Here is a 25,740-nt window from a genome sequence, read left to right on the forward strand (position 1 = left end):
TCCCATGGAGGTATTGAAGGCTGTTTTCCATTTATCCCCCTCTTTTATGCGCACTCTGAAGTACACATCTCTTAGGTCCAATTTGGTAAAAAGCTTCCCCTCCGACACTATACTTAGTAAGTCCTTGATGAGGGGTATCGGGTATGTATTGGAAGTCGAAATCCCATTAAGCCCACAAAAATCAGTACATAGTCTGAGTGAGCAGTCCTTCTTCCTCTGGAAGAGGACAGGGGCTGCATGGGGGGCTGTGGCAGGCCGTATGAATCCCCTTTTTAGGTTCTTATCAAGAAATTTGCGCCGTTCCATTTTTTCGGCCAACCCCATTGAATACAACTTTGCTTTCGGTAAGGTCTGCCCCGGAATCAATTCAATGGCACAATCTGAGTTTCTATGGGGAGGAAGTTCGTCAGCCCCTTGCTCACTGAACACCCCCCGCAAGTCTCGGTACACTTTGGGGATCGCTTGAACTTTCTCCACTGTTAAGCAGATCTTTTCACTCCTGGGCGGGGGGTTGGGTCCCCACTCCTTTTTCCACTGATGGTGTCGACATTTCATATCAGTGAACTCTATTGTCTGATCCTCCCACCGAATGTCTGGCTCATGCTTCGCTAGCCAACCCACCCCCAACACTACATCGTATGAGGAAGAGGGGGCTATCACAAAAGTCTCGTAGTCCCAATGATCTTTAACGCCTACTGGGACCAGCTGAGTTTCCAAAATACAGGGCTCTCCCTTCATCACTGACCCGTCCATCTGCTCAAACTAAATGGGGTGGGGTAAGGAGGCTGTGGGAAGCCCCAAACCGTCTACCAACTTAGGGGTAATTATGTCCCTCGTGCACCCTGAGTCAATCATGGCTTTCACGTGAATAAATTTCCTAAGCTTGCAGTTTAGTAAAGTCACTGGAACAAAGAATAATGACCCCGCTATTCTCACCCTGAGTGGTGCCGGTGATTCCGCAACCTGCTGGTTGGCACCATTTAGAGCAGGTTGTTCTCGTTTCCCGCTGGCTCGTCATCCCAAGACATCTCACTCAGCTCATCAATGATGATGGTCTCTTCCTCCAGGATCGAACTCACCGCTGCGCAGCTCTTTGCCGCATCCTTAGGGCGGCTGCTCGGTTTCTTTGGCGTCGGGGTGCTCATTTTCGAGATAGTCGACACTGGTCTCGGGGGGTTAGGACAGTTGATAGCCAGGTGGTTTGGGTCCCCGCAATGAAAGCACTTGCAGGCGGGGGGAGGGGTTTCCCACTCCTCCCCCCACCTGGGTCTTCTTCGCTTCTGTCTTCACCCCTGTCTTCTGATCCCGGCTTCCCTTGCCACTCTGTTGCTGGCGCTGGAGGGCCACTCTCTTCATGTTGGTCTCAACTTCACCCGCTAATTGTATCCACCCTATTAGGGTAGCCGGCCTGGCCTGCTGTAGGGCCTGATCCAGTATGCTCACGTTCAAACCTCGAGTGAAGTGCTCGATCTTCATCAGCTCGCTCCATCCCCTCACTTTAGCTGTGTTGGAACAGAATTTGGCTGCATACCCCTGAATCGACTTGGACCCTTGCTGAATGTCCCTCAGAGTGGCCAGCGCGCGGGTCTCATGCAGAGGGTCTTCATACTGGGTCAGCAGCGCCTGGAGGAAAGTGGCCACATCGTCCAATTCTGGACTCATTGCCTCGTATATGCTCACGTACCAGCGCTTAGCCGCCCCCTTCAGCTTCGACCCAAGGTAGTCGACCCGGCTGAATTCGTCGGGGAAGGTGTTTCCCCAATAGTGCATGTAGCTGTTGGCTTGAAAGGTGAAGTATTCCACCTCCCCTGGGGTCCAGCTGTTCTTCAACAATGTGCTGATTGCCACGGCCACCAAAGAATTTGCCTCCCGCCCCTGGGACATGCTACAGTGTGGTTTTTTTTGTTATATAACTTTTTATTAGTTTTCATTTATATATTATCACAATATTGAAACGACCAATATGTTAACATAAGAAAAGAAACAAACATAATGTTTACACTTCTGATAGATTTTCTCAAGTTGGTCATTTGTAACAAACCAAATTAATTTAACGCACAGAGGTAAAGAATGAGCAATACAATGTCTTGTTTGAGGGATATATCTCCGTTTTCCAATTAATAATACAATTCTCTTACAAATTTTAAGGATTTTATATTAATATTAACTAATAATTATAAATTTTACCTTTCGGTTTCTGTTGTCCTTACTGTTCTCTCCATTCACATGGTCTATTTACATATTTTATTTTGATCTACTTTAGCCAATCATTTAATTTCTTCCATTTAGCTAACACCTCTTCTTTGGATTTACCATTTACCATATCAGTCAGAACATCCAGTTCTGCAATTTCTAAAATTTTTCCTATGAACTCTTCCTTTGTAGGTACATGTATCTGGCTATCATTACAAAATATACTACCATATGTCTATCTTCTATCTCAGTTTCTGGTTGCAGGGGTTCCGGTATACGTTCTTAGAGTACCATCAAATACTGCAGGAAATTCTCCACAAATGTTTGTTGGTTAAAAGTACCTGAATGCCAAATTATCTGCAATGTCATCTAACCATTCACCATTTTGCTGGAAGAAATGTGGAGAAGAAGATACTTTCACCCACTGCTGGTGGAAGTGTCCAATCATTAACATTTTTTGCAAGAAGTCTTTTCTCATATTCAACTAACTACGGACTTTTCAATTCCATTTTCACCTCAGTTACCTTTTTTAAACCTCTGGACTGGAATACAAATTCCTCTTTATAAACAAGATCTAATTTCGAGTTTCATAGTAGCAGCCAGAAGCGCAATTGCCTTGTCATGAAAATCTCCTCAGGCTCCTTCTCTCTTAAACTGGTTTGCCAAAATCTGGGACATCCTTATCATGGAAAAAAATCACTGCTCACATACAATACTCTGAAGTTTGCCCTAGAAACTTACATTTCATGGAAAAAATGGTTTTCATTTGATGATTATGTAGCAACTCATGATCTCCAACCATACAACTCAGAAAATCTCAATTTACTCTATCTCTAATCTCCTCCCCCCTTTGAAATATCTTCTTTCCTCCTCTTTGTGCTAGCCATGGTCTACATCTTGCACAAGGTGCATACTACTGTTGCACTTTATAATAGTCATCGCTTACATTACTCTTTATGCTGATATTCCTTAAATTCCCTAACTATGACATCTTACACAACTTGCTCTTAATCTACTTGCTATGTTTCCTATTTTTTATTTTATTTTCCATACATAATGCAGCTGTTATGTTCTTATCCAACAAGGTTTACATCTTGTTTACACATACTTCTTACTTAGCTATAGTCAATATTATTTACTGCACTGCAATGTTATTTACATCCTTGTTCCTTTGTATTCTTGTTTGTTTTCTGTATTGGAAAACACCAATAAAATGTTAATTACCAAAAAGAACCTGAATGCCCAGGAGTTTAAAATGTGCTTATGTATGCGGAAAGTTCTCTTTAAAACATTAGCAAGAATATATTAAAACACACTGAAGGAAGATTAAGCATTCATTAAGGTGGCACCCATCTTTGGATTTTTCCTTGCAAACTTACTTTTTTCTGGTTTGTGGAAGATAAACTTCTAAAGAGCTTCCTGCCCTGTTTACCAGCATTCCAAATGGTGAAAGATGTCCAGTGACTGAGGACTCTCTCTTCCAGAAACAGGAGACGGTATGTCCAGATGGTTTCCCTGAGAAATTGGGAAAGATAAGCAAAGGTGAGCTTCTGTCAGACACTACAGATTTCAAACACACACAAAAAACACAAGCCAGCAATGCTACCAGAAGAGCTGAAGGTTGTAATTGAGAAAACATAAAGTTTGAGTCCAATGGAACCTTTAAGACCAACGAAGTTTAATTCTAGTTATAAGCTTTCAAGTACATGCACAATTCCTCAGGAACCATGTTCCTGTTCAAATATTAAATTGGATTTCTCTGGAATATGAGGACTCCCAGCCTATAGCTGTTAGGATACATTCAACTTAATACTGCTCAGATCTTTCTAGCTTTATTCAATGGCTACACACACAAGCACAGAGGGATGGACACGAATGAGGGAAGCCGATTCCTGAACTGGTTTGTGAACCAGTTCACAAACCAGTTAAGGATGAAAAATCTCCCTGAGGGACCTAGAGGCTCCAAATTAACAGGGTATCTCCAGCTGACTCTCCTCTACCAGCCTACCAAGTATAGTCATGTTTGGACTTTAGGGGTCTGAATTACAGAAACCGAGATGAAGCTCTTCAGGAAAATGCTTTCCAATTTCATTTTTATAATTTTTATTGGTTTTAACTACAAAAGAAAAAGAAAAAACATAGATACAGAAAAAGAGGGGGGGAGGGCATATACAGAATGGGAAAGGTGGGGGGAAAGAAAAATACAAATATAAAAATTTTAAATCTACTTCCAAATAAAATATCCAATTCGTTCTACCTGCAAGTATAAAATTCTCCATATATTTTACCATCTTTATCTTCCATTATAAAACATTTTTACTAAGCTATTATTTGCAATACAAGTCTAAACAGTTCTTCTTCAACACATATAAATATGAATGTCAGAGCAGTCTCAGCACAAAATTAACTGCTTTGGCTTGACCTTGTTAAAAAACACAAACTAATTTGTTAGTTTAGCACTATCCTCATTAACACAGACACAAAAAATTCATATCTTTATCCTTAAAAAAACAAAAGAAATACAACCTGGTATTTTGTCTATCTCAATATAAACGGTTTCTCCTGGGAGACATATTAAAAAACAAATCTAGCAGTTTACATAACATCTGTGTTGTCTGCTTTTTTAACAATGAGTCCACCTCTTGTATCCCTATTGGGCTAGGAAAAACAACTTTTTATGACCCAAAAATAAAAATCCCATGCCTGTTCTTATTGAGAGTTACATACCAAGCTACCCACCAAGATAAGAACATTTCAGGAAATCCTTCTTACTAAAAAGAAATCTATCTCCTGAGTTATAGATTAACTTGTAGAATTACCCATATCTATAACAAACATAGAAACTAATATCATTATCTATTAAAAACAAGTTCAGCAATTTGTCAGGAAATTACGCTATCTGCCTTCTTAAAAGTTAATCTAAGATAACTATTTTTACATAAAATTATTTTAAAAGACTTTTTAGTCCTTTAACTTTTAAATCCATATCGTTTTAAACAAGACAACTTATTTAGCCCCAAAACAAAACAAAAAAAAAGAAAAGAAGTCTCAGCCTTATAATTTCACATATCAGAATTTCTTACAAAGTCCATGTCCAGCTATCCACTGAGAAAAATCTAGTTCAGGAGGCTCTTCTTTCTGAAAGATTTCCACATCATGATTTTCTAGTTAAAATGTATCTTCTTACTTCTTAATGCAGTCATCCTTCTTGAGGGAGGTGAGAAAAATTCCACAGCCTTTGTTCCTCTCGACCTAGCTCTCGACCTCCATTTCCGGTCTTCTTTTTCAAGTACACCACAAGATTCCATTTTGATTTTCTTTTGTTGATTTCCCAACAGCTCAGTCTCCCATTTCAATTCCACAGATATCACCAGGTTCCCTTTAGCACTCTGCTCATGTAGATCTCACTAGCTTTCAGCAAAAAAGCTGCCATTTGCTTCTTAACCAAGTCTGCCAATAAACCAAGATCTTGCCTCAGAGATTTCAAACTGCTTAAAATATCTTTTTTATCCCAGATAGCCCATCCTTCTCGGTCTCTTCCAACTGAAGTTTTAGATATTAACGTATGAATTTCAAATCAGACAACAAGGAAAAATCCCTCTAACAGGTATCTCATTTTGTTCAGGCCATATTGCAGCCAAATAATAGTCTCTTTAACAAATATCCAATTATTATCTGGGTCGATTTAAATGTCCATATTCCGATTAGTTCAAATTGTTTCCAGTACTTAGAGATGTTCTTTGACTTTCCACAGCCTCATTCACAGGGAAATTAGAGAGATTGATCTCTTTCCCTTCCTTTGAACTACCAAGTCGTTAAAATGTAAAAAGGACTCATTAGTCCTTGGTAATTGAAAACCAACTTACTTGCATTGCAGATTTGTCATGCTTGAGATAGAGGGGTCTCTTTGGAGGTGTCACATCCGTGGCACCCCTCCCCCTATCCGATCAGAGGAGTCGCAAGCAGGAGAGCTCGCAAATCCACCTGATAGCAAGGCGACGTAGCCCAGAAGAATCGCAGGAAAATGCTTTCCAGAGAGATGTCAAGCCATGGGTTCAGGAGTGTATAGTACAGACCTTGAGTGAGCTAGAACAATCCAACTGATAGCAGGCCTTCCTGGAGTGCCCTTCCACATGCCCAACAAGTTATGTGCAGCTTGGATTTTGGGGAACCCCAAGTAAGGAGGTCCCAGGAAAGTGCTCTTGGGAAAGATGTCAGGGGTGGATTCAGGAGTTCGTAGACCAGATTACCCTCCATCCTATTGAAAATGTGATCACTTGACAATGTGATAAATGGGAAGGCAATGTGATAAATGGGAAGGGTCGACACTCCTCCCCTGTTGTGGGTAGTTCTGGGTAGCTATGTCTCCCTGAAACCATCTTGCCCCAAATGGCAATGTGATAAAAGGGAAGGGCCAATCCTTCCACCCTGTCTTGGTCCTGAGAGACACCTGCATCTGACATCAGTCTGATTGGCAGGGCCAATCCTCCCACCCTACCCAAGGCCAGGAATCACCCACTTAGTTGTGAATTACTGTGTTTCCCTGGGCCCACCTTCCCAAAATGGCAATAAACAGGAAGGACCGAACTTCCCACCTTGCCTGGGGCCCAGGAGCCACCTGCATAGTTGTGGATGGCTCTTTCTTCCCAGGCCTACCCCCGTCCCCACAAATGACTACTCCGTAAATGGGAAGGGCCAAACCTCCTGCCTTGCCTTGGTCCTAGGAGACACCTACATACTTGTCAATGGCTGTGTCTCACTGGGACCACCCTCCATCTGCCAGCAATGTGTTACCAGGAAGGGTCAACCCTCCTGCTCTGTCTGGGGATCCAGGAACCACCCACATAGGTGCAGGTTGCTGTGTCTCCATGGGCTCACACTTCATCTGCCATCAGCATGATTACTGGGCAAGGCCAACCCTCCCACCCTGTCCAGGGCCATGGAGCCACCTGCATATTGCTGTGTCTCCCTGGACCCACCCTCCACCTGCCATCAGTGTGATCACCAGGGAGGGCCAACCCTAATAGAGTCATAGAGTTGGAAGGGACCTCCAGGGTCATCTAGTTCAACCCCCTGCACAATGTAGGAAATTCATACATACCTCCTCCCCACACCTGGTGACCCCTACTCCATGTCCAGAAGATGACGCAAAGAAAGACCCTCCAAGATCCCTGGCCAAACTGGCCTGGAGAAAAATTGCTTCCTGACCCCAAAGTAGTGATCAGGATTTTCCTGGGCAAGTAACAAAGGATGCTGATACAACCATTCTTGCCCTCCCTCTCATGGACTCATTAAGTTCACAGAATCAACATTGATGTCAGATGGCCATCTAGCCTCTGTTAAAAAACCTCCAAAGCAGGAGCGCCTTCCACCTCCTGAGGAAGTCTGTGCCACTAAGGAGCAGCCCTGTCTCCCTAATGTTCTTCCAAATGTTTAGCCAAAAACTCTTTTGATTTAATTTCAACATGTTGGTTCTGGTCCAATTATGTGGGGCAACAGAAAAGAACTCTGCACCATACTCTATATGACAGCCCTTCAAATACACGGAGACGGTTATCCTATCACCTCTCGGTCATCTCATCTCCAGGCTAAACATATGCAGCTCCTTTAGCATCTCCTCATAGGACTAGGTCTCCAGACCCATCACCATCATCATTGGCATCCTCAGGACATGGTCCAACTTGTCTATATCCTTCTTAAATTGTGGTGCCCAAAACTGAACACAATACTCTATCCCTCATCATATGTTCTGTTTTTACCAGGTTGAGAACTATTACCCTTGACAGAGAAGACTGAGGAAAAGTAGGAATTGACCAGCTCTGCCCTTTCTTCATCACCTGTTACAATTTCACTTTCCTGTCCTGATGAAATAACTCTGTTGACTCATTATACCAGCTGGGGGATGTATGGAAAGAGTGAAGGCAACTTATACCACCAATTGCAGAATTTAGACTGTTATATTGTTTTTTGATTATATATTGTTTTATTATATGTATCCGATTTTAACCTTGTATTGTTGACTGTTGCTACCCGCTCAGAGCCCATTTAGGAAAGGATGGGATATAAATCCAAAATAATAAATAAATAAATAAATGTCCTTGCTCTTTTTCTTACTTTGAACATAAGAACCTTTTTTTGATGTTTTTAGCATATCTCACTAGCCAAAGTTCACACTAAACTTTAGCTTTCCAAACTTTTTCTCTACAAGCTCTGGTTATTTGTTTATATTCATCCATGGTTATAAGGCTCTCTCATTTCCTAAATGAGTCTTTTTTATTTCTCAAATCTTTAGAAAGCTGTTTATGGAGCCACCTTGGCTTCTTCAGCCTCCTCCCATTTTTACTTCTTGTAAATGGGGGATATGGGACTTCCCTCCGTGAGTCTCATGGGCCCCCCACTTGTATACTATAAATATGGACATTCTGAATACTTTATACCAAGCCCTTCAATTAGGGTTTCCAGGTCTGTGTTGGAAAATACCAAGAGACTTTGAGGGTGAATCCAGGAGAGAGTGGGGTTTGGGGAGGGGCCTCAGCATGGTACAATGCCACAGAGTCCACCCTTCAAAGAAGCCATTTTCTCTAAAGGGAGATGATCTCTGCCAGTTGGAGATCAGCGGTAAAAGGAAGAGATCTTCAGGCCCACTTGGAGGCTGGCAAACTCAATATTCGAAAGTAAACTTAGAAGTCATTTCCTCTTACAAATTAGAAAGTAGTTTCAAATGATCACCCCTTCACCATCTTGATCCTATGGCAGACCTACACTGACCTCAGAACCAAGAGGGGAGAGTTCACAGTCACCTTGCTCCTCCCCTTCTCACTAGCTCAAGTATATCAGCCCTCCTACCAGTCCCTTTTGAGGGCAATGCAGCAGTTAATTCATTCCCCCTGTGGTTCCAAATTCTTCTGAGGGAAAAGGCCCTTGTGAAAGACTAGTAGAAGCCATTCAAGCCACCGCAGTGTTTCTATCCTGCCTTGGGGCTCCACCAATCACCTGTTGAAGTGGCAATATCCCTTTAAAAGCAAGAACCTTTCATCATCCCACCAGTGGTTCCCTGATAAGTCTGGGGATTGTCCTGCTGTTGCATACAAATAAATAGGAAATACATGGCCAGTTTTCACAAGAGACAGAAGTAATCAGTAAGGAACCATTTTAAAGATCAGTGGTATTTAACATTCACAAACCATCTGAAACTGGGGGAACAAGGGAGAAAGCCATGATGGTGAGATCCCAACCAGACTGCATATGTTTACATATATGCAAACAAACGGAAGGGGTTTTGAATTGGATGTATGCAGGAAAGGGATTGCATTGGGTTGCAGTGGAGATCAAAGTGACTACCTTACTGATAACACACTTTGCACAGTTGTTTCATTTAAAATCAGTGGGGGGTTTTAGAAAAAAAACCAGCAGGAACACATTTGCAGGAACCCTGGTGCCAAGCCAGCTGGAACCACATTTCTGTGTATTCCTGCTCAAAAAAAGCCCTATTTAAAATCATTATATACATCTTTCTCCTGGGCATCTCGGTATTGTCGTTACTCAGAGGTAACAATATAAAAACAGCGCAAAGCAACTGGATAAACAATATACATTAGGAAAGATATACAATACATTCAAATAATTTTTTAAAGAAATCTTATGCCCCAGTAGCAGGCTCAGGCTGACCAAAATCTCTCTGGGTTAATTCTGAGAGGTTCTGAGAGGCAAACTACATGTTTGGGTCTTTGTGAGCGACAGTCTTCCCAGAAAGCCAGGAGAGTAGAAGTTCCCCTAACCTCTTCTACTGGAGGGGGGGGCGGGGAGGCAGCAATCCCGGACTCCTGAAGTACATGCCTTAGACAAAAGGGGTATTGCAAAGAAGCCTTGCTGGGTAGAATGTAACTCCTGCATAGATGCATTCAGGGAAGAGGTGGTCCTGCAGTCCACACTGTCTCCAAAAGTTATTACAGAGCTAGAAAATGTACAGAAAAGGGCAAACAAAATGAATGGGGTCCCTCTGCTATGAGGTAAAGCAAAACCATGCAAGATGGAACTTTCACATTCAAAGGCATCGTATCGTAGAGACAAACAAGCCAGGTGGTTGCCTTCAAGCCCTACCTGTAAGCTTCTCAAACACATCTGGATAGCCAGCACTGGAATCTGCTGAACTAAATGGACTTTAAGTTGATCCTGCACACCTCTTATGTTCTAAAGACTAATCCATGCTGAGATTTTTAAAAAAACGTTCATTCTATTGCAAGCATATGCCAAGGTTGGACAGTTTTGCATTATTTAGGATCATATTTTTGTGACTAGAACATCTGAGAAAGACACCTCTAAGTTAGCATACTTAGCACCAATAACAAGACACTTTGATCTTGAACAGAACACTGATTCAAATGTGGGCCTCCTGTAACAGAAAAAACTTGTGGCTTGTGCCAAACTTTTCCATGTGGAAAAATAGAAGCTGGATGAGATCAACTAATCAAATTCTTCAACTTTTCACCTAAAGTAAAATTTGTAGTTGCCTGGTCTCTAGAGATGAAAGATTGATTACTGCATTTATTTAGCCAACCCCATTAATATGACTTATCTAGAGCTGAAAAGTCAGTGTGGAATTAACTAAAACAGAAACCCTTGTTTCTATTTTATATTTCAGAAAAGACCCTGCTTTAATTTGGATCTTAATTTGGCAAAACAGAAGTTCATGTAATTAATTCATTTGGATAAACCTCCACCACAACTACTTAGACTTGTATATAAGGTATTAAAGAAGGTATGAATTTAAGTATCAAACCACAGAACAGTATTTGATAGCAAATAGTTTTTGATGAGCAATCATCCTTCATCATGCTGGCAGAGTTTGAACTGAGACCCACTGTTCTGCAGTTTCCAGTTGCCACTGCTCAAGCCCATTACAGGAGAGGAAGAAGGTGCCCAAGTCTTCATTACACTTTCACAAAGCAAGGGGTCTCCATCAAGGACAGATAATATCCAGATGCCCCTGTAAGCTTGGCAGCTCTTCCTGGAAGGGGTCTATTTTTGACCCTCTCTCTCTCTCTCTCAGCTTGGCTTCGCGAACAAAGATTTAAGAAGGGTGCAATAGTCCACGTCTGCTGCAGGCTCGCTGGTGGCTGACAAGACCAATGCGGGACAGGCAGGTCCGGCCACAGTGGCTGCAGGGAAAAGTCTGATTTAGGGTTGGTGCTGTAGCAGTGCAATTCTTCCTCAATCTCCTTTTATCCTCAAGACCAGCTATGCGTGCGTTCTCAAAGGAAGAGACAGCCTGGTGGATGGTGTGTCTCCATGCTTTGCGATCTGAGGCTAGGTCAGACCACTGGTGATGGTTGATGCGACAGGTGCCAAGGGATTTCTTCAAGGAGTCCTTGTACCTCTTCTTTGGTGCCCCTCTATTTCGATGGCCGGTGGAGAGTTCGCCATACAGGGCAATCTTGGGAAGGCGGTGGTTTTCCATCCTAGAAATATGCCCTGCCCAGCGCAGCTGCGTCTTCAGCAGCAGTGCCTCGATACTGGTAACCTCCGCCCGCTTGAGGACTTCAGTGTTGGTCACAAAGTCACTCCAGTGGATGTTGAGGATGGTGCGAAGGCAGCGCTGATGAAAGCGCTCGAGGAGTCGCAGGTGATGACGGTATAAAACCCACGATTCGGAGCCGTAGATGAGGGTTGTCATCACAACCGCTTTGTAAACATTGATCTTTGTGCCTTTTTTCAGATGCTTGTTGCTCCACACTCTTTTGTGCAGTCGGCCAAATGCACAGTTTGCCTTTGCCAGCCTGTTGTCGATCTCCTTGTCGATCTTGGCATCTGAGGAGATGATGCACCCCAGGTAGCTGAACTGCTGGACTGTCTTCAGAACTGATTCACCCACAGTGATGCAGGGAGGGTGATAATCTTCCTGGGGTGCAGGCTGGTGGAGAACTTCTGTCTTCTTCAGACTAACTTCTAGGCCGAATAGCTTCGCAGCCTCTGCAAAGCAGGACGTCATATGCTGCAGAGCTGATACCGAGTGGGAGACCAATCACCACGGAACCATTCCTTCAAAATACAGACAGATTAGTACGACAGATCACTTGTAGCCTGCCTTGCTTAGCTTGCCACTGCTTCAGTCATCAGATCAGAATTAGGATGCATTAATTCAGTAATTGTTCTACTACTAGAAGATTGTTACCCAGTGATGAGAGCTACAGGAACTGTTTTTGAACACACAAAGTAGTATACTCTTTGCCTCATAGGCTACCTAAACATTTTATACAGGGTGAAGATTTCTTCCCAAATAATGCCTTGGTACATCTGAGTTTTCTTACTCAGGAACAGGAAGGCCATGAAATAAAATGAGGAATGAAAGCCCTTCAGATGTTTGTACATACAACTCTGGTATGTTCATGGGGTTGCCAGGTCCCCTCACCATCACAGTGGCGGGATTTGGGGGGCATCCCAGGGGTGGGCGATGATGACATCACCCAGAAGTGGTGTCATCACACTGGCAACATCACATGCAATGCTCTGGTTCGGGGGCAAAACTTATGACTTTTTTGCCTTCAAAACCATAGGGTTTGCCCAAAAATCAGCATTGCTATGCAACATCCCTGGTGCAATGACATCCCTGTTTGGGGGTGGGGTTTCCCCTGACAGCTAGCTGGCCACAGTGGATCAAAGCCCCCCAAATCAGGGAACCCCCTGCTGGGACCTGAGGGCTACACCAAAAGCTATAAAAGCTCATGGCTGTGATTACTAAACCAATAAACACGATTTATGAACAGTACAAAAATATTTGTATTGGTTTTTCAATGTGATTACAGAAAAAAAAGTTTACTTTACTTTTGGGGAGAGATGGTGGCTCATTGGTAGAGCATCTGCTTGGTAAGCGGAAGGTCCCAGGTTCAATCCCTGGCATCTCCAACTAAAAAGGGTCCAGGCAAATAGGTGCGAAAAACCTCAGCTTGAGACCCTGGAGAGCCACTGCCAGTCTGAGTAGAAAATACTGACTTTGATGGACCAAGGGTCTGATTCAGTATAAGGCAGCTTCATGTGTGTGTGTCTGTGTGTGTGTGTGTGTGTTCATATGTACATTTCAAAATAAAAAGACAATCAGAATTGTAATAACAATTGACTCGAAGAAATTGTTCACCCTCTCTGCTGAGGCAAATGCTTTCTTAAAGGGAAAGAGTTCCAATATACATACACGTTTCAAAGTCTACAGTGAAGATATATTCTTTCAAATAGAGACACTGTCTCTTTCTGCCACTCCTGTGGAATACAGTAAATTTGTTGATGTCCCCAAAGTGACAACAGGTCACGAGCTGAGACCAGCTGTTTCACATGTCACTTTGTCAGGTAATGGGACAAAATTGTGTCATGCAATCATCATCCATGCAAAATAACTGTCTCATTCACAATGAGTCACACATTTAACTGGCTTCTCAAAATGTTCCAATGCTACTGGAGGCTGGGAACCCTGTTCAGTCAACTTCAAGAATCATTTGGGATTTCAGAGAAATGATTGCCAGTGGGGTGAGAAGATGGGAGATGGAAAAATATTAAAAGTTACAATCTCTTCAGAGTCTATTAATCTTTATTTTTAAATATTGAGTTTTGAGTATACATGTAAATGTGCTGAGTTATTCCACATTGGTACCTGGGCCACACTCCCGAACATATTGTCCTTAAACCTCTTTGATTTCAGAGTGATTTATAATTAGAGACAGGAAAACCAGCAGAATGTAAGATATCTTTGATGCACACCTACATTCATTTTTCTGCTCTGAATCTTACTGAAAGTACTCATTTAGGCCATGTAAGGAATACTTTCAAATGATCCAGAAAGCAAGTGTTTCTTTTATTGTCCCTAAATTGCACCTTCTGTATGAAGCTTTTGCAACCTCTGGAAATGTTATAATGGACATAAATTCATTTTAAACAAAATAGTTTTCTAACCTACACCACTGAGGAAACATGTAACTTTTATAAGCCATGATTTCACATTCTTCCTAATTATGGTAATAAAAAAGGCAAGAATAATACATGGAGCATGACGCTGTGATGACTGTTGGTGGAAATTATTAATTGGATCTCATGAGCGGAATTAATTTTTGTTTCTTCAGGTATGAGAGTGCAACTAGTCCCTTTTATGGCAGTTTACCACTTTATCACCAATGTGGGTGTCACAGCCTGGAAACTCTTCATAAACAAATGCAGCCAATTGGAACCACCATTCCACATGAAATTTTGACAATATTGGGAAATCAAGGGCTGTAATATTTATAGCCCCTCCAGCTAACAATGGAATCTTGAATTTGACACACAAAAAATCCTTTAATAAAACTACGAAGTTACAAGATCTTCTGATTTGGAGCTCAGCTGCTGCTGGAATCTTCTGATATATGTCTCGTAGCCTTTACAGGATACATTATTCCCAGAGGGAAACATTAATGCAAAGGCTATAAACCCTGCACAACATTCTAAGACTAGACAGTTGTGGAAACTCTAGCTGCCTTAAAAGGAGTCACACACACTGATCACAGAACAGTACTTTATTCAAAGGTGAAAGGGATCATTATGATTTTTTTCTACTATTAGACTGTTGTAAATATGAGAATTTAAAGCCTGTAATATTCATGCAAGGAATAAGTATGTTTACTTCTGCCAAAAATCTGACAAACTACTTCAGCTGAGTGCTAGTAGCTCTCCTTGTGTCTGGAGGTTAACAAGGAAATGTCCACACTTTGGGGTGCCACCTTTTATCCTGGTGCATCATGAATAGTCAATTACCATCTCAGTGAGTAAGAAAAACAGTAGGTTAATTTTGATGACAATGTAGTCCTGTGTACACTTGGCTACAAATGCTTACACGTCATTACAATCCCCTTATTATTTCACACAGGTTCATCAAGGTATGGATTTCTACAGCCATGATATAAAGCAAGAGCTGAGCTGATCGGACCATTCAAGACCTAAAAATGTAGAATGGTTTCACATGAGAGAATTGTGCCTATACTCTGCCAATTATATTTTCATAAAAATAAGTTACCAAATGTCAATACTATTTAAAGTCAGTACATTCTCCACACAAATGCCCACCATATTGTTTCAGTCACTCAATGTAATAAAAATATGATTGATTTAAGATGACTTGGTGAAACCATTTACTACAATAAAGAAGTATGGAAACAGACCTTGACAGCTGAATGCCATCTGTTGTATTTAAAACTCTTGCAACTCAGAATTCAAGAATAACAAAGATAACTTACTACTGAATTCTGGCAAGGAATCACAATTACTCAATTTCTTGGAATGGAGAAAAGTAAACATACAATATAACAGAACATAATAAATAATTAGGATCCTATTTCAGGTATTTGTGTTACTCCTTTTGGTCCAATATGTTAGAAAGAAACCTAAGGGAGAATCTAAAATTATAATTTGATGATACTAATCAAATTGGTACATGGGTACATATTATATATATGTGTGTGTGTGAATATAGTCACGCATACGTACCCCACATTTATTTCCTATTACAATGAACAGCAAGAGGAACAGCCCATTTTATGAATCTTATGAGCTGAGAACACATCTCTTATGAATAACACAGGCTGATGTTTAAATTTGTTTCAGAACTGCTCGTAGTATTGTTCCAAGAGAACCTGTTAAAATTAGTATTTTATTTTCCACTTTGGCTACATTCTCATAAAACTATCAAAGGCTGAAGATGTAAGTCTGGTTTGGCATTAAGTTCAAGTAGTTTGATTACCCAACTATTAGTGGTTTCTAGAACGACTGGGTAAAATAATTTAAGTTTAACAAGGCACGGTACAGATTAGGGATGAACCTCTGCTTCATCTTCTGCCCAACGTCTCCTACTGAACAGTTGATCTCTCTACAAAGTATTGAGAATAGTTCTCATAAATAACAGGTGGGGTGGGAAAACAGTACCTTGACTGTAGCACTTCATGCTTTAGGAATTGAAGTACATAACCACTACCTTCCCATGGAGGGAAAAAAAATCTGCACACCCCAAACTAACAAATCCCCAAGAAGGTGATCTACAGGCTGAATGGTACATTCCAGGAACTGTTTTGTCATCTCATCTTCTCTGCAGGTGTACTAGGCTCTACAAGGTTATCTGTACAGGGAAGCAACAACATAGATGGAAAATTGTTAGAGCACCAAGAACAAGAAATAGGGAAGAGCAGGAGATGTCTGAGGAAAGCTCAGGGGGCCCTCATTGTTCAGCCTACTAGTTAAATTCTCTTCTTTAAGCTCTGTTCTGCACCCTTACCTGAAGAGGTGAAGCAGAGACCGACAGAGCTTTCCCATTAGTGATTGATAGATCCCAAGAACAAGGCCAAGTACACATATGAGACAGCTTTGTGCAGGCATGGAATTCCCCAGGTTTGTGGAAAAGTGTCAGAAGTTAAAAAAAGGGGTGAATAAATCCCCACAAACAAGCTCACCATGAGAGAAGGAGAGGGTACTGTTGTCACTGTGTTAACCAGTCTGGCAGAAGTGGTGATGCCACAGGTGGGTGGGAGAAGGAGGGAGGTTGGGAACCCCCCAGTTGCTCCTCACTGACTGGTACAGAAAGAAGCAGGCATGCAGCTGAGTGACAGAGGGCAAGCAGGCATGTAGTCAGTAGGAGTGTGCAACAGAAAGTTTTTTGGGAAAAATCAGATTTGGGGGTATTCAGGGCTAAAAAATTTGAGAGGCCGTATATCTCCTAATAGCAGATTTGGTAGCCGAATCTGATTCTGGAGATATCCGGCTATTCCTGAATATACGGCCCCATTATACCCTATGGGCCCTTGAAATAAATTGTAAAATAGGGTATAATGAAAGGCAGCTGGAAGGCAGGGGGTTTGAGATAGAGACTCCAAAATTGCAGGGAAGCTGCAAGGGCATCTCTCCTATAGAACCCCCAAGTTCCAAAAAGATTGGCCCATTCTAGAGGGCACCATTGGGTGCCCCAATCTCCACATTATACTCTATGGGCCAGTGAAGTCAATGGCAAAATAGGGTATAATGAAAGGCAGCTGGAGGGGAGGAGGTTTGAGGTAGAGGCCCCAAATTTGCAGGACAGCTGCAAGGACCTCTCCCCTACAGAACCCCAAGTTTCAAAAAGATTGGACCAGGGGTTCCCATTCTAGGGGCACCCAAAAAGGCCAATTTCTCCCAATGGTGGGGGAAAAACCATCAGTCAATTTCCCCACTGTAATAAACTGATTCTAGGGAGCAGAGGGATTGAGGGAGAGCCCCCAGATTTGCAGAGCAGCTGCAGAGGCCTCTCCCTCACAGGCAGTGCTGTGTCTTCGAGCAGAACCAGTGCCACCATGCTACTGCCATTGGCACAAACAGTACATTATATCAAACTAGAGAATCTCTAATTCAAAAATTGGGGTAGTGGCTCTCTGCAAGGACTGCTGCACAGAACCAGTGTACTGAATGCACTACTGCCATGCAGCAGAGATGGGCATGGACTTCCTGCATGTCAAGCATCCGCTCACTGAACCACAGCCCCACAGAAGAAATGCCTGTGTGGAATCCCTCAACACTCCACTCCACTTGTTTGTCACTGAAAGAAAATATTGAAAACTAGAGTACTTGGGTTTTAAAAGAAGCTGATGAAAAATCAAGGCTGCTCAAGGGGAACCTTGACTGACATGCCAAGTGGCATGCAAATAACACCTCTGCTCTTCTTTTAAAAGCAAGTACCTTAGGAACCTGTCATTGGACCATACTTATCCTACATCTTGGTTCTGGCATGGCACACTCCCAAAGTGAGAAGCATTCTTTTTCTATCACAACAAAGCTGAGAGACCAGTCATCATAAAAACAGTCAACACAATGAAAGCCCTAGGACATAACAGAGATATCGGCTTCCTATCTCAGTAGACATAATAATTAATAACTAAGTTGCTTAGTTCTCAGCTTTTCACAGAAAACAGATTATGTTGGTCTTAAAAGTGCCACTGCAGTCAAACTTCGTTCTCAGGCATGTTATTAACCCCATCAGTACCTGTTCTGAATCCAAAATTGCAGCTTTTTTGCTCTCAATATGCTTATCCATTTCTAGCTGCAGTCACTACTCTGTTATTTTGGCACCTAGATTCTAATCGTGCTTCCTGGCAACAAATCCCCCCATATGAAATATGAGGGGACACTGTTTTCATTTAATCTCACAGAGCTCTGGTGTTGCTTATACCACCTAGCATTGTCCTTTGCTTGTCTGGAGGTGCCACTGGCACACTTCACTCACATTTAGGTGTTCAGGTTTGTAGTTGTATGCTCCTGTATTCTTCCCTTGCTCCATTTTTAGTTATACTCTGTGAACACCCAGGTCTTATTATGTATCTTGACTCTAACTGGTTCTTCCTGACAATCAACCAACCCAACAACAATGCCCCCCATAAGGCCAAAATCAACTGAACCCAAACCTGATATCAACCTGCAATGAAGACAGAGTCATCAGGCAACCAGAGGAAGCAAGCCACAAAGAGTAACACAAGACTGTATCAGTAACACCAGCTGCAAGGCCCACCCAGGAAAAAAGGGCAAAACCACAAGTCTGTATAAGACAAAACAAAGAGAAACACAGCAACCCACTGACACACACCACCAGTCCCCTCCCCAGCAACCAGAACAAATGGAAAAGGAACTTTAAAAAACCAATCCCACATTTACAACAAATTACAATGTGCAGCAAAAAAAAAAAACCATGCAGAAAAAGCAACAACAACATCCAGGAGAACCAAACCACAAGACACAACCCCACAACAGCAGTTGCCCATCCACCCTCAAGCAACAAGGGAAACACCAGTCAACTCTTTTAAAACATCTTTAATGTCCACAAAATGGTAACAATAATTAAATTTGCAAACAACCACTAATACAACTTGTGACCAGAAATTTAACCAAACAATTAACAACAGTGAACAAAATATCCTGCCCCCCATCCAGCAACAAAATAATAACAACAATAATGCAATAATATCTTGAAAGGAAGTATTAAAATATTTCTACAACAATCTTTTAAACCCTGCACAAAATTTAAACTTCTAAAGACTTGACCAAACCACACACACACCCCATTCCAAAAGAAAATCCTAACTCATCCCAAGCAGGCACTCACCCTAAACAGGGACACTTAAAAAAAACTCTTCTAAAACCAACAGAGTCTGCATTCTGGGGGAAATTAAGAGCTGAACAAGTTATTATGTCCACTGAGATAGGAAGCCGATATCTCTATGAAGTTCTGGGGGTTCCTGGGTTTTGAGTATTTTTGCAGTAACTAGTTTCTCAGCATTGTTATCATAGATAGGAATGCTTCTTTCTTCAGGTGTGTGCCATGCCAGAACCAAGAACTAGAATAAGTACAGTGCAGTGACAGGTTTCCAAGTTATTTGTTTTTAAAAGAAGACTAGAGGTGATATCAATGCAACTTATTATTACATAAGTTAAGGTTCCTCTTGAGCAGCCTTGACTTCTTAGAAGCTTTTTTAAAACCCAAGAGTCCTGTGCTAGTTTCCAAAATTTTCTTTCTTACAGTGTAGTGTTAAAAAGATTCCCCGCAGGTATTTCTTATGCAGGGCTATGGTTCACTATGCAACTTCTTTGCATCTGTAAAGTCCATGCCTCATCTCTGCTGCTTGACACTTGCGTGTTCAATGCACTGGTTCTGTGCTGCAGTCCCTACAGAAAGCCCCCATCCCAATTTTATCTGAGAGATTCTCTAATTTGAACTAATGTTGTGTGCATCGCACTACCATTGCCACAGTAGCTCCTGTTCTGCTGGGCAACTATGTCCCTTGCAAGCTGGCACCCTCAGCACAGTTGACTTGACTGCAGAGATTCTCCAGGAGAATCTGACTGCTGCCGGGGGTAGGTTTTCCCATCATAGATGGTGCCCCTAGAGTTGAACCTCCTGGCCCAATCCTTTTGGACGTTGGGGGTTCTGTGAGAAAAAGGCACCAGAAGCAGCCCTGCAAATTTGGTGCCTCTCACTCAAACCCCCTCCCCTCCAGAGTCACTTTTCCCACTGTAATCACAGTGGGGAAAGTGACTGATTGCTTTTTTTTCCATCACAGGGGAAAAGAGCCCTATTTGGGTGCCCCTAGAATTGGACCCCCTGGTCCAATTCTTTTTGAAACTTGGAGGTTCTGTGTAGGAGAGGCTCCTGCAGCAGCCCTGCAAATCTGGAGCCTCTACCTCAAACCCCTTGTCCCCCAGCCACACTTCATTATACTCTATTTTGTCATTGACTTCAATGGATCATAGGGTATAATGGGGCCAAATGGCTGCGGAATTCGCGTCCGCAGTATACAGCTCCCAAATCAGATCAGAGAATCTAAACGGAATGAATACAGCCAAATCAGCTGTTTTTCAGGGGTGTATTCAGTTCCAAATGCACACCCCTAGTAGGCAGAATGGCAGGGGTCAAGTAGGAGAGCAGCCAGGTGAGGAGAAAGGGTAGACAAGGACAGAAAGACAGGGAGGAAAGCACAGTGGTAGGGAGAAGTCAGGCAAGTTTCCCCTCCAGTGAGTTTTTCATGGAGAGGGGCCATGGCTCAGTGACTGTCAAGCATTGTTTAATCTCTCTTTTATTGTATGAATAAAACCAATATATTATAGAGATGTTACTAACTCTAAATTAAACCTGGGCACATCAAAGTAGAAATGTAGAGACAGAGCTTTCGCGCCTCTTTCACTTTCACTAACAAATGCAGGAATTTGCTCTTTGAAGATAAAGCCTCCAGGGACAGTTTCCCAGGCTAGTTCTGGACCCGAGAAGAATAACCACAGGGGAGATAAGGAAGTTACTGTGTGAACTTTCACACGTGAATGCAGGCTTGTTTAGAATGTGTAGCAATGTTTAGAGAACCTTTGATGTGCCATCTTTAAGTATGCATTCTACTGTTATTTTGTATTAGTTCCAATACCCAGCTCAATAGAGCCACATGGATTATCAATAAACCATACTTTGTTTCAACTCAAGGACTGGTTCTGTTGAAAATTGCATGCTTGACAGTGGCAGCATCTACTTGACATGCAGAAAGTCCCAGGCTCAATCCCTGACATTGTCAAGTCTGCTTCAACTCTGGTCAAGCCTGTATGTCATCTTTGGTTCAGGGGAAAGCATTCTGGGTAAAGCCATACTGTATGCCAATGCTGCTAGCTATACTCTTCCCCCCCCCTCCTCCCTTCCTGTCTTTTGTTATGTAGTTTGCTCTGTAATGGGAGTATGTGAAAGAGATAATAGTGCCTTCTCAGACTGGCAATGGGGGAGAGGCGCCTTGCCCAAGGCCAGCCGGCCTGAGAACGATTTGTAACATCAATGTGTGAATGTACCCTGCATAGTAACCCCTCCCTAAAGGATTTCTTTGAAGGAACACCTTATATGATTATCCTTACTGTATGTTCCCCAGTCTCTCAATCTCCTAGCTGTTGGATACAATGATTTCAATAAACTAGAAACTTTTTATCAAAAGGTCTCGTTATTGAGTCAGCCGACTTGACAGACATCTCCAGTTAAAAGGAGGAGGGAGTAGGTAATGTGAAAGACCCCAGTCTGAGACCATGAAGAGCTGCTGCCAGTCTTAGTAGATAATACTGACCTTGATGAACCAATGGTCTCATTCAATATAAAGCAGTTTCATGTGTGGTCCCTGTTGGGGAGAGTGGGAATCCGAGGGTAGATGGCTAAGCAATTGAAGGGGGGAGAATGAGACTCCCCTCATAACTCTCAGAGGACCCTTACTTGTATAAGACAATAAGTTGATCCAGGTGTGCAGTGAGTGGCAGAAGCAGATTGCACTCCAGTGGATCAGCCATCCTATAACAGTGCAGATGAAATTCACCATTTACCACAGAATTTAACACTAATCTGAGTGAGATGCTGTGCTGCTTCATCCCCAAATGTTTGAAGTCTAGGGCTCTCAGCAACCAAACTAAAAACTGTTCCTTGGTGTTTGTGACCATCGGCTGCATCGAGTTCCAAAAGTTGCATGATGTTTATAAAAGATCACTTGGATCTTTATAAAAGAAAACATATAGGCCTGTATTATATTTTGGCTCAGCATATTCATTCAGTACAGCCAAGTCAATGAGAAACAGTACATGTAAATTGGAACTCTAGCTCTGACACGCCTATTTGCTGAAGAATTAAAAAAAAATGCATTGTAGAACTCTACCTTGGGAAAATTTTCATAGCTTCAGGGTGTGTCATAAGGATGAACAGTGAGTAGATGTTGGATTCACACATACAAATGTGTGACTGTGCCCTCAATCTAATTATGTGATTTTACAGAAGTGGGCTTTGTGAAAACCTGTAATGAACACAATTTAATGTTACTAACATAGATAAGAAATATGTAGCTTAAGGAGTGTCAAAAGAGAAATGATTTTTAGTTTTCCCCTTGGGTTTCCGGTTCACCTAGGTTGCTTTGTATCTTGGGATGTTCTCATAGCCAGTAGCTGGGATTCCTGCCTTGGGGGATCAGGAATGCCATTTTCCCAGACTCCCAATGCCAAGGCAGGTGCAAGGGAAAGGAACTGTAGTAACTTGCAAAGAGCAATTAAAGAAACTGCCCAAAATAAATGAAACTAAAAGCAGTTCTTAAAAGTTACATAAGCCGCCTCCCACGAAAGATTCTCACTGGTTTATTTCATTCCTTAAGTTAACTACAAGTTCATACCTAGAAGCAACTCCAATGTATCAAGGTCCAGGGAGTGCCAAGTTAAGGCTCCATGCCATACATCGCTGTTTCAATAGAATTTAAACTTCAACTAAAGAACAGGATGCATTTTCCCACACTCTGCACCCACCAGTGATAGGGTAATTTGCACTAAAAAGGAGTGTGTTTATTTTTTTAATTACCCAGTGCAAAAGGCAGAGTTGAACCCACATCTTGAGTTTTGTGTCTTGAATCCTAAGTGTTGCAACAACATTAATTGATACCAATAACTCAGTTAATGAAGGCAGAATATTAGACAATTAGCATACTGTATTCTTTATTCATTAAAATTATTCTGCCACAAGGGAGTCTGGAAGGCATTAAAATATGACTAAACAAACATAGACACATCAAATAACTGGAAGAATTCAACAGTGTTTTCAAAATTGAATCTGATATTGTGAAAAATGCAGGACACTATACTCTTGCATTCTTTTGTAGCAGAACAAAGCAGTTTGAAACCCCAATGCCTCCACTACAGTCTCAACATGACAGCATTGACCCCCTGATTATCTGGCAGTTCTTTGGACAGCTCTTCTTTCTCTTTGTCCAGGTGGGGTGCCTAGGGTGACCATAATGTCTGAAGGCCAGCCAGGGACACCTTGGGGGGGGAGGTAGGGGGACTTCCGGTGACGTCACTTCCGGTGATGTCATGCCACCGCACGTGCAGGGACGCTCCCTCCCTCACTCGCCGCCTTCCCCGCCGGCGCCCGCGGCCCACCGCCTCCGGGGCTGGCTAAACCGGGACCTCTAATGGTCCCGGTATAGCCAGCCCGGGAGGCGGGAATAGGAGGCCAGAACCGGGACATTCCCGGGTGCCCGGGATGGTCTGGCCACCCTAGGGGTGCCCACTGTCTTCATCTAGGACCAGCAGTACCCTGTGCAGAGCTTGTGTCTTCCTCAACAAGCAGTAGCAGCCGTCGTGTTTGTTGGGCCTTGGCAGAGTCTGACTTTCTGCAATGCCATGCTTTTGGGGTGACAAACAGCCTCTCATCCCACAATGGCTCCCAAAATCTGCTCGTAATCCCCGGGCCAAAGGAGGCCCGGTTGAAGTCAACCAGAGACAGGGTCTTCTCAATAACAGCCCCTTGCTGGTGGAACCAGTTACCGGAAGAGGTCAGGGCCCTGCGGGATATTGGACAATTCCGCAGGGCCTGTAAGACAGTCCTCTTCCGGTTGGCCTATAACTGACTGGCACCAAAACTACCAAAATACTGAAGGAAGTTTATAGATAGCACACTGTTGGATTGATGTACTGATTTTCATGTTTTTTTCATGTTTTTAATGTTTTAATTATGTAAATTGTTATTGTATTTAAAATTCGAATTTTATTGTTAGAACCTCTGTGTTGTAAGCCGCCCTGAGCCCACTTTGGTGAGGTAGGGCGGGATATAAATCAAATCAAATAAATAAAATAAACAATAGAGACCCTCTGCCTTTGCTGCAGCATTGCTCCAAGATGTGCCATGGAGCTTTGGATATGGCCCCCAAATCATGTGGCAGTTTATCAGAAGGTCCAGGTTTATCTTTCCCTGGACCTGGGTTGGCAGGATTCTCTCCACTATCAGGTTCACTCTCTCTGCTTTTGGCGTTAGAAATAATCCCCAAAATAAGAAGGTTCATTTTATTGATAGACTTATCACAGTAGTATGACTCTGTGTCAGATCTGGCTTACCTAGGGATGGCCAGTTCTTTATACCCTCTTGGGCCATTATAAGCCCACCAAAATTTACAATCTAAAAGCCCACGCAAAGCAAATGCAAATGTTTCTTGCCCAACCCCTGTTGCATACAAAGTAAATACCAAGGCAGTCTCTGGGAGAGAGATAGCATGTCCTTGAAGTTCAGACACAGGCTTCCCCGCCAGAGCAGAATGAATACTTGTTAAGTTACAAAGAAATGCAAAGCAAGCACAGCATAAGCTCTCTCAAATGTTCCCAGTATAGGTACAGAGGGAGGCAGTACTGAAGGCATACAAAAACAAAACATTCATGGCAAGGGCCCTTGACAACACCTCTAATTCTCAACATAGCCAAATCTGTGGATATTTGAATCCAGAAACTGAAGCCATGAACAGACAAGACAGATCTTTTTACAAACCTGGAAGAAGCCCTAGGTTTGCAGAAAGGTTTGAACTCTTTAAAAAAAATCCTTCCACCCAGTGACCTCTACCAGGGAAAGCTATGGGCCAGTTGTGCAGTGAGGCGCCTCCAAGGCCTTCTGGGGGTGCACCTCATTCCCCCCTGTAGTACTATCTTGGCAATATTTCCTCTTTCCCTCCTCCTGGCAAAACGCAGATACTCACCTTCCTCTGCTTCCTTCTCTACTTACCTACCAACCAACCACCCATTTATTTTCATCCCATTCTTTTTGAAATTTCATTCATTTCTTTCCCACTGTAGGGGTTTAACAATGCATACTTTGTATATTTTTAATTTTGTTTTCTATGTTGAATGTTTAAATGCATTATAGCCTACTCAGAATTTCTTGCTGGAATTCCAATACCATAAGTAAGTTTTCCACGTCTTTAGGTGGCAACATAAAAGTGTTTGCAGTCGGGTTGATAAAGGCCATGATCATCAAAATTGTCCCTATTAGATATATGTATTCAACATTATTCAGATTCTATCATCGCACAGAACAAACCACTTAATGATATATTCCCATGCCTCCAGCACAGAAAATGATGGGAGTAAGACTGCTTCCTTTTTCACAGAATCCTCTTGCCTTCCAGTAATCTATTCTGTAGGGTAAATTAATTGTGGGAATTACCCGGGGGTGAGGGGGGATGAATAATTAATTTCTACTTTTAAATGCCA

At 42.4% G+C, this 25,740-nt stretch overlaps 1 protein-coding gene across 3 annotated transcripts in view; it reads right to left on the reverse strand.

Annotated features, from left to right (window-relative positions):
• The window catches only part of B3GNTL1 (UDP-GlcNAc:betaGal beta-1,3-N-acetylglucosaminyltransferase like 1), a 285,348-nt gene that overhangs the window by 57,722 nt on the left and 201,886 nt on the right, over positions 1-25,740 (reverse strand). For all 3 annotated transcript variants that reach the window (XM_060252291.1, XM_060252290.1, XM_060252289.1), the window contains one exon: positions 3,573-3,708. In XM_060252291.1, the coding sequence (XP_060108274.1) occupies positions 3,573-3,708 (136 nt within the window). The remainder of the gene's footprint in view (positions 1-3,572; positions 3,709-25,740) is intronic.

Source organism: Heteronotia binoei, chromosome 13 (assembly GCF_032191835.1).
Source record: "Heteronotia binoei isolate CCM8104 ecotype False Entrance Well chromosome 13, APGP_CSIRO_Hbin_v1, whole genome shotgun sequence".
In the NCBI taxonomy this organism is placed as follows: Eukaryota; Metazoa; Chordata; class Lepidosauria; order Squamata; family Gekkonidae; genus Heteronotia; species Heteronotia binoei.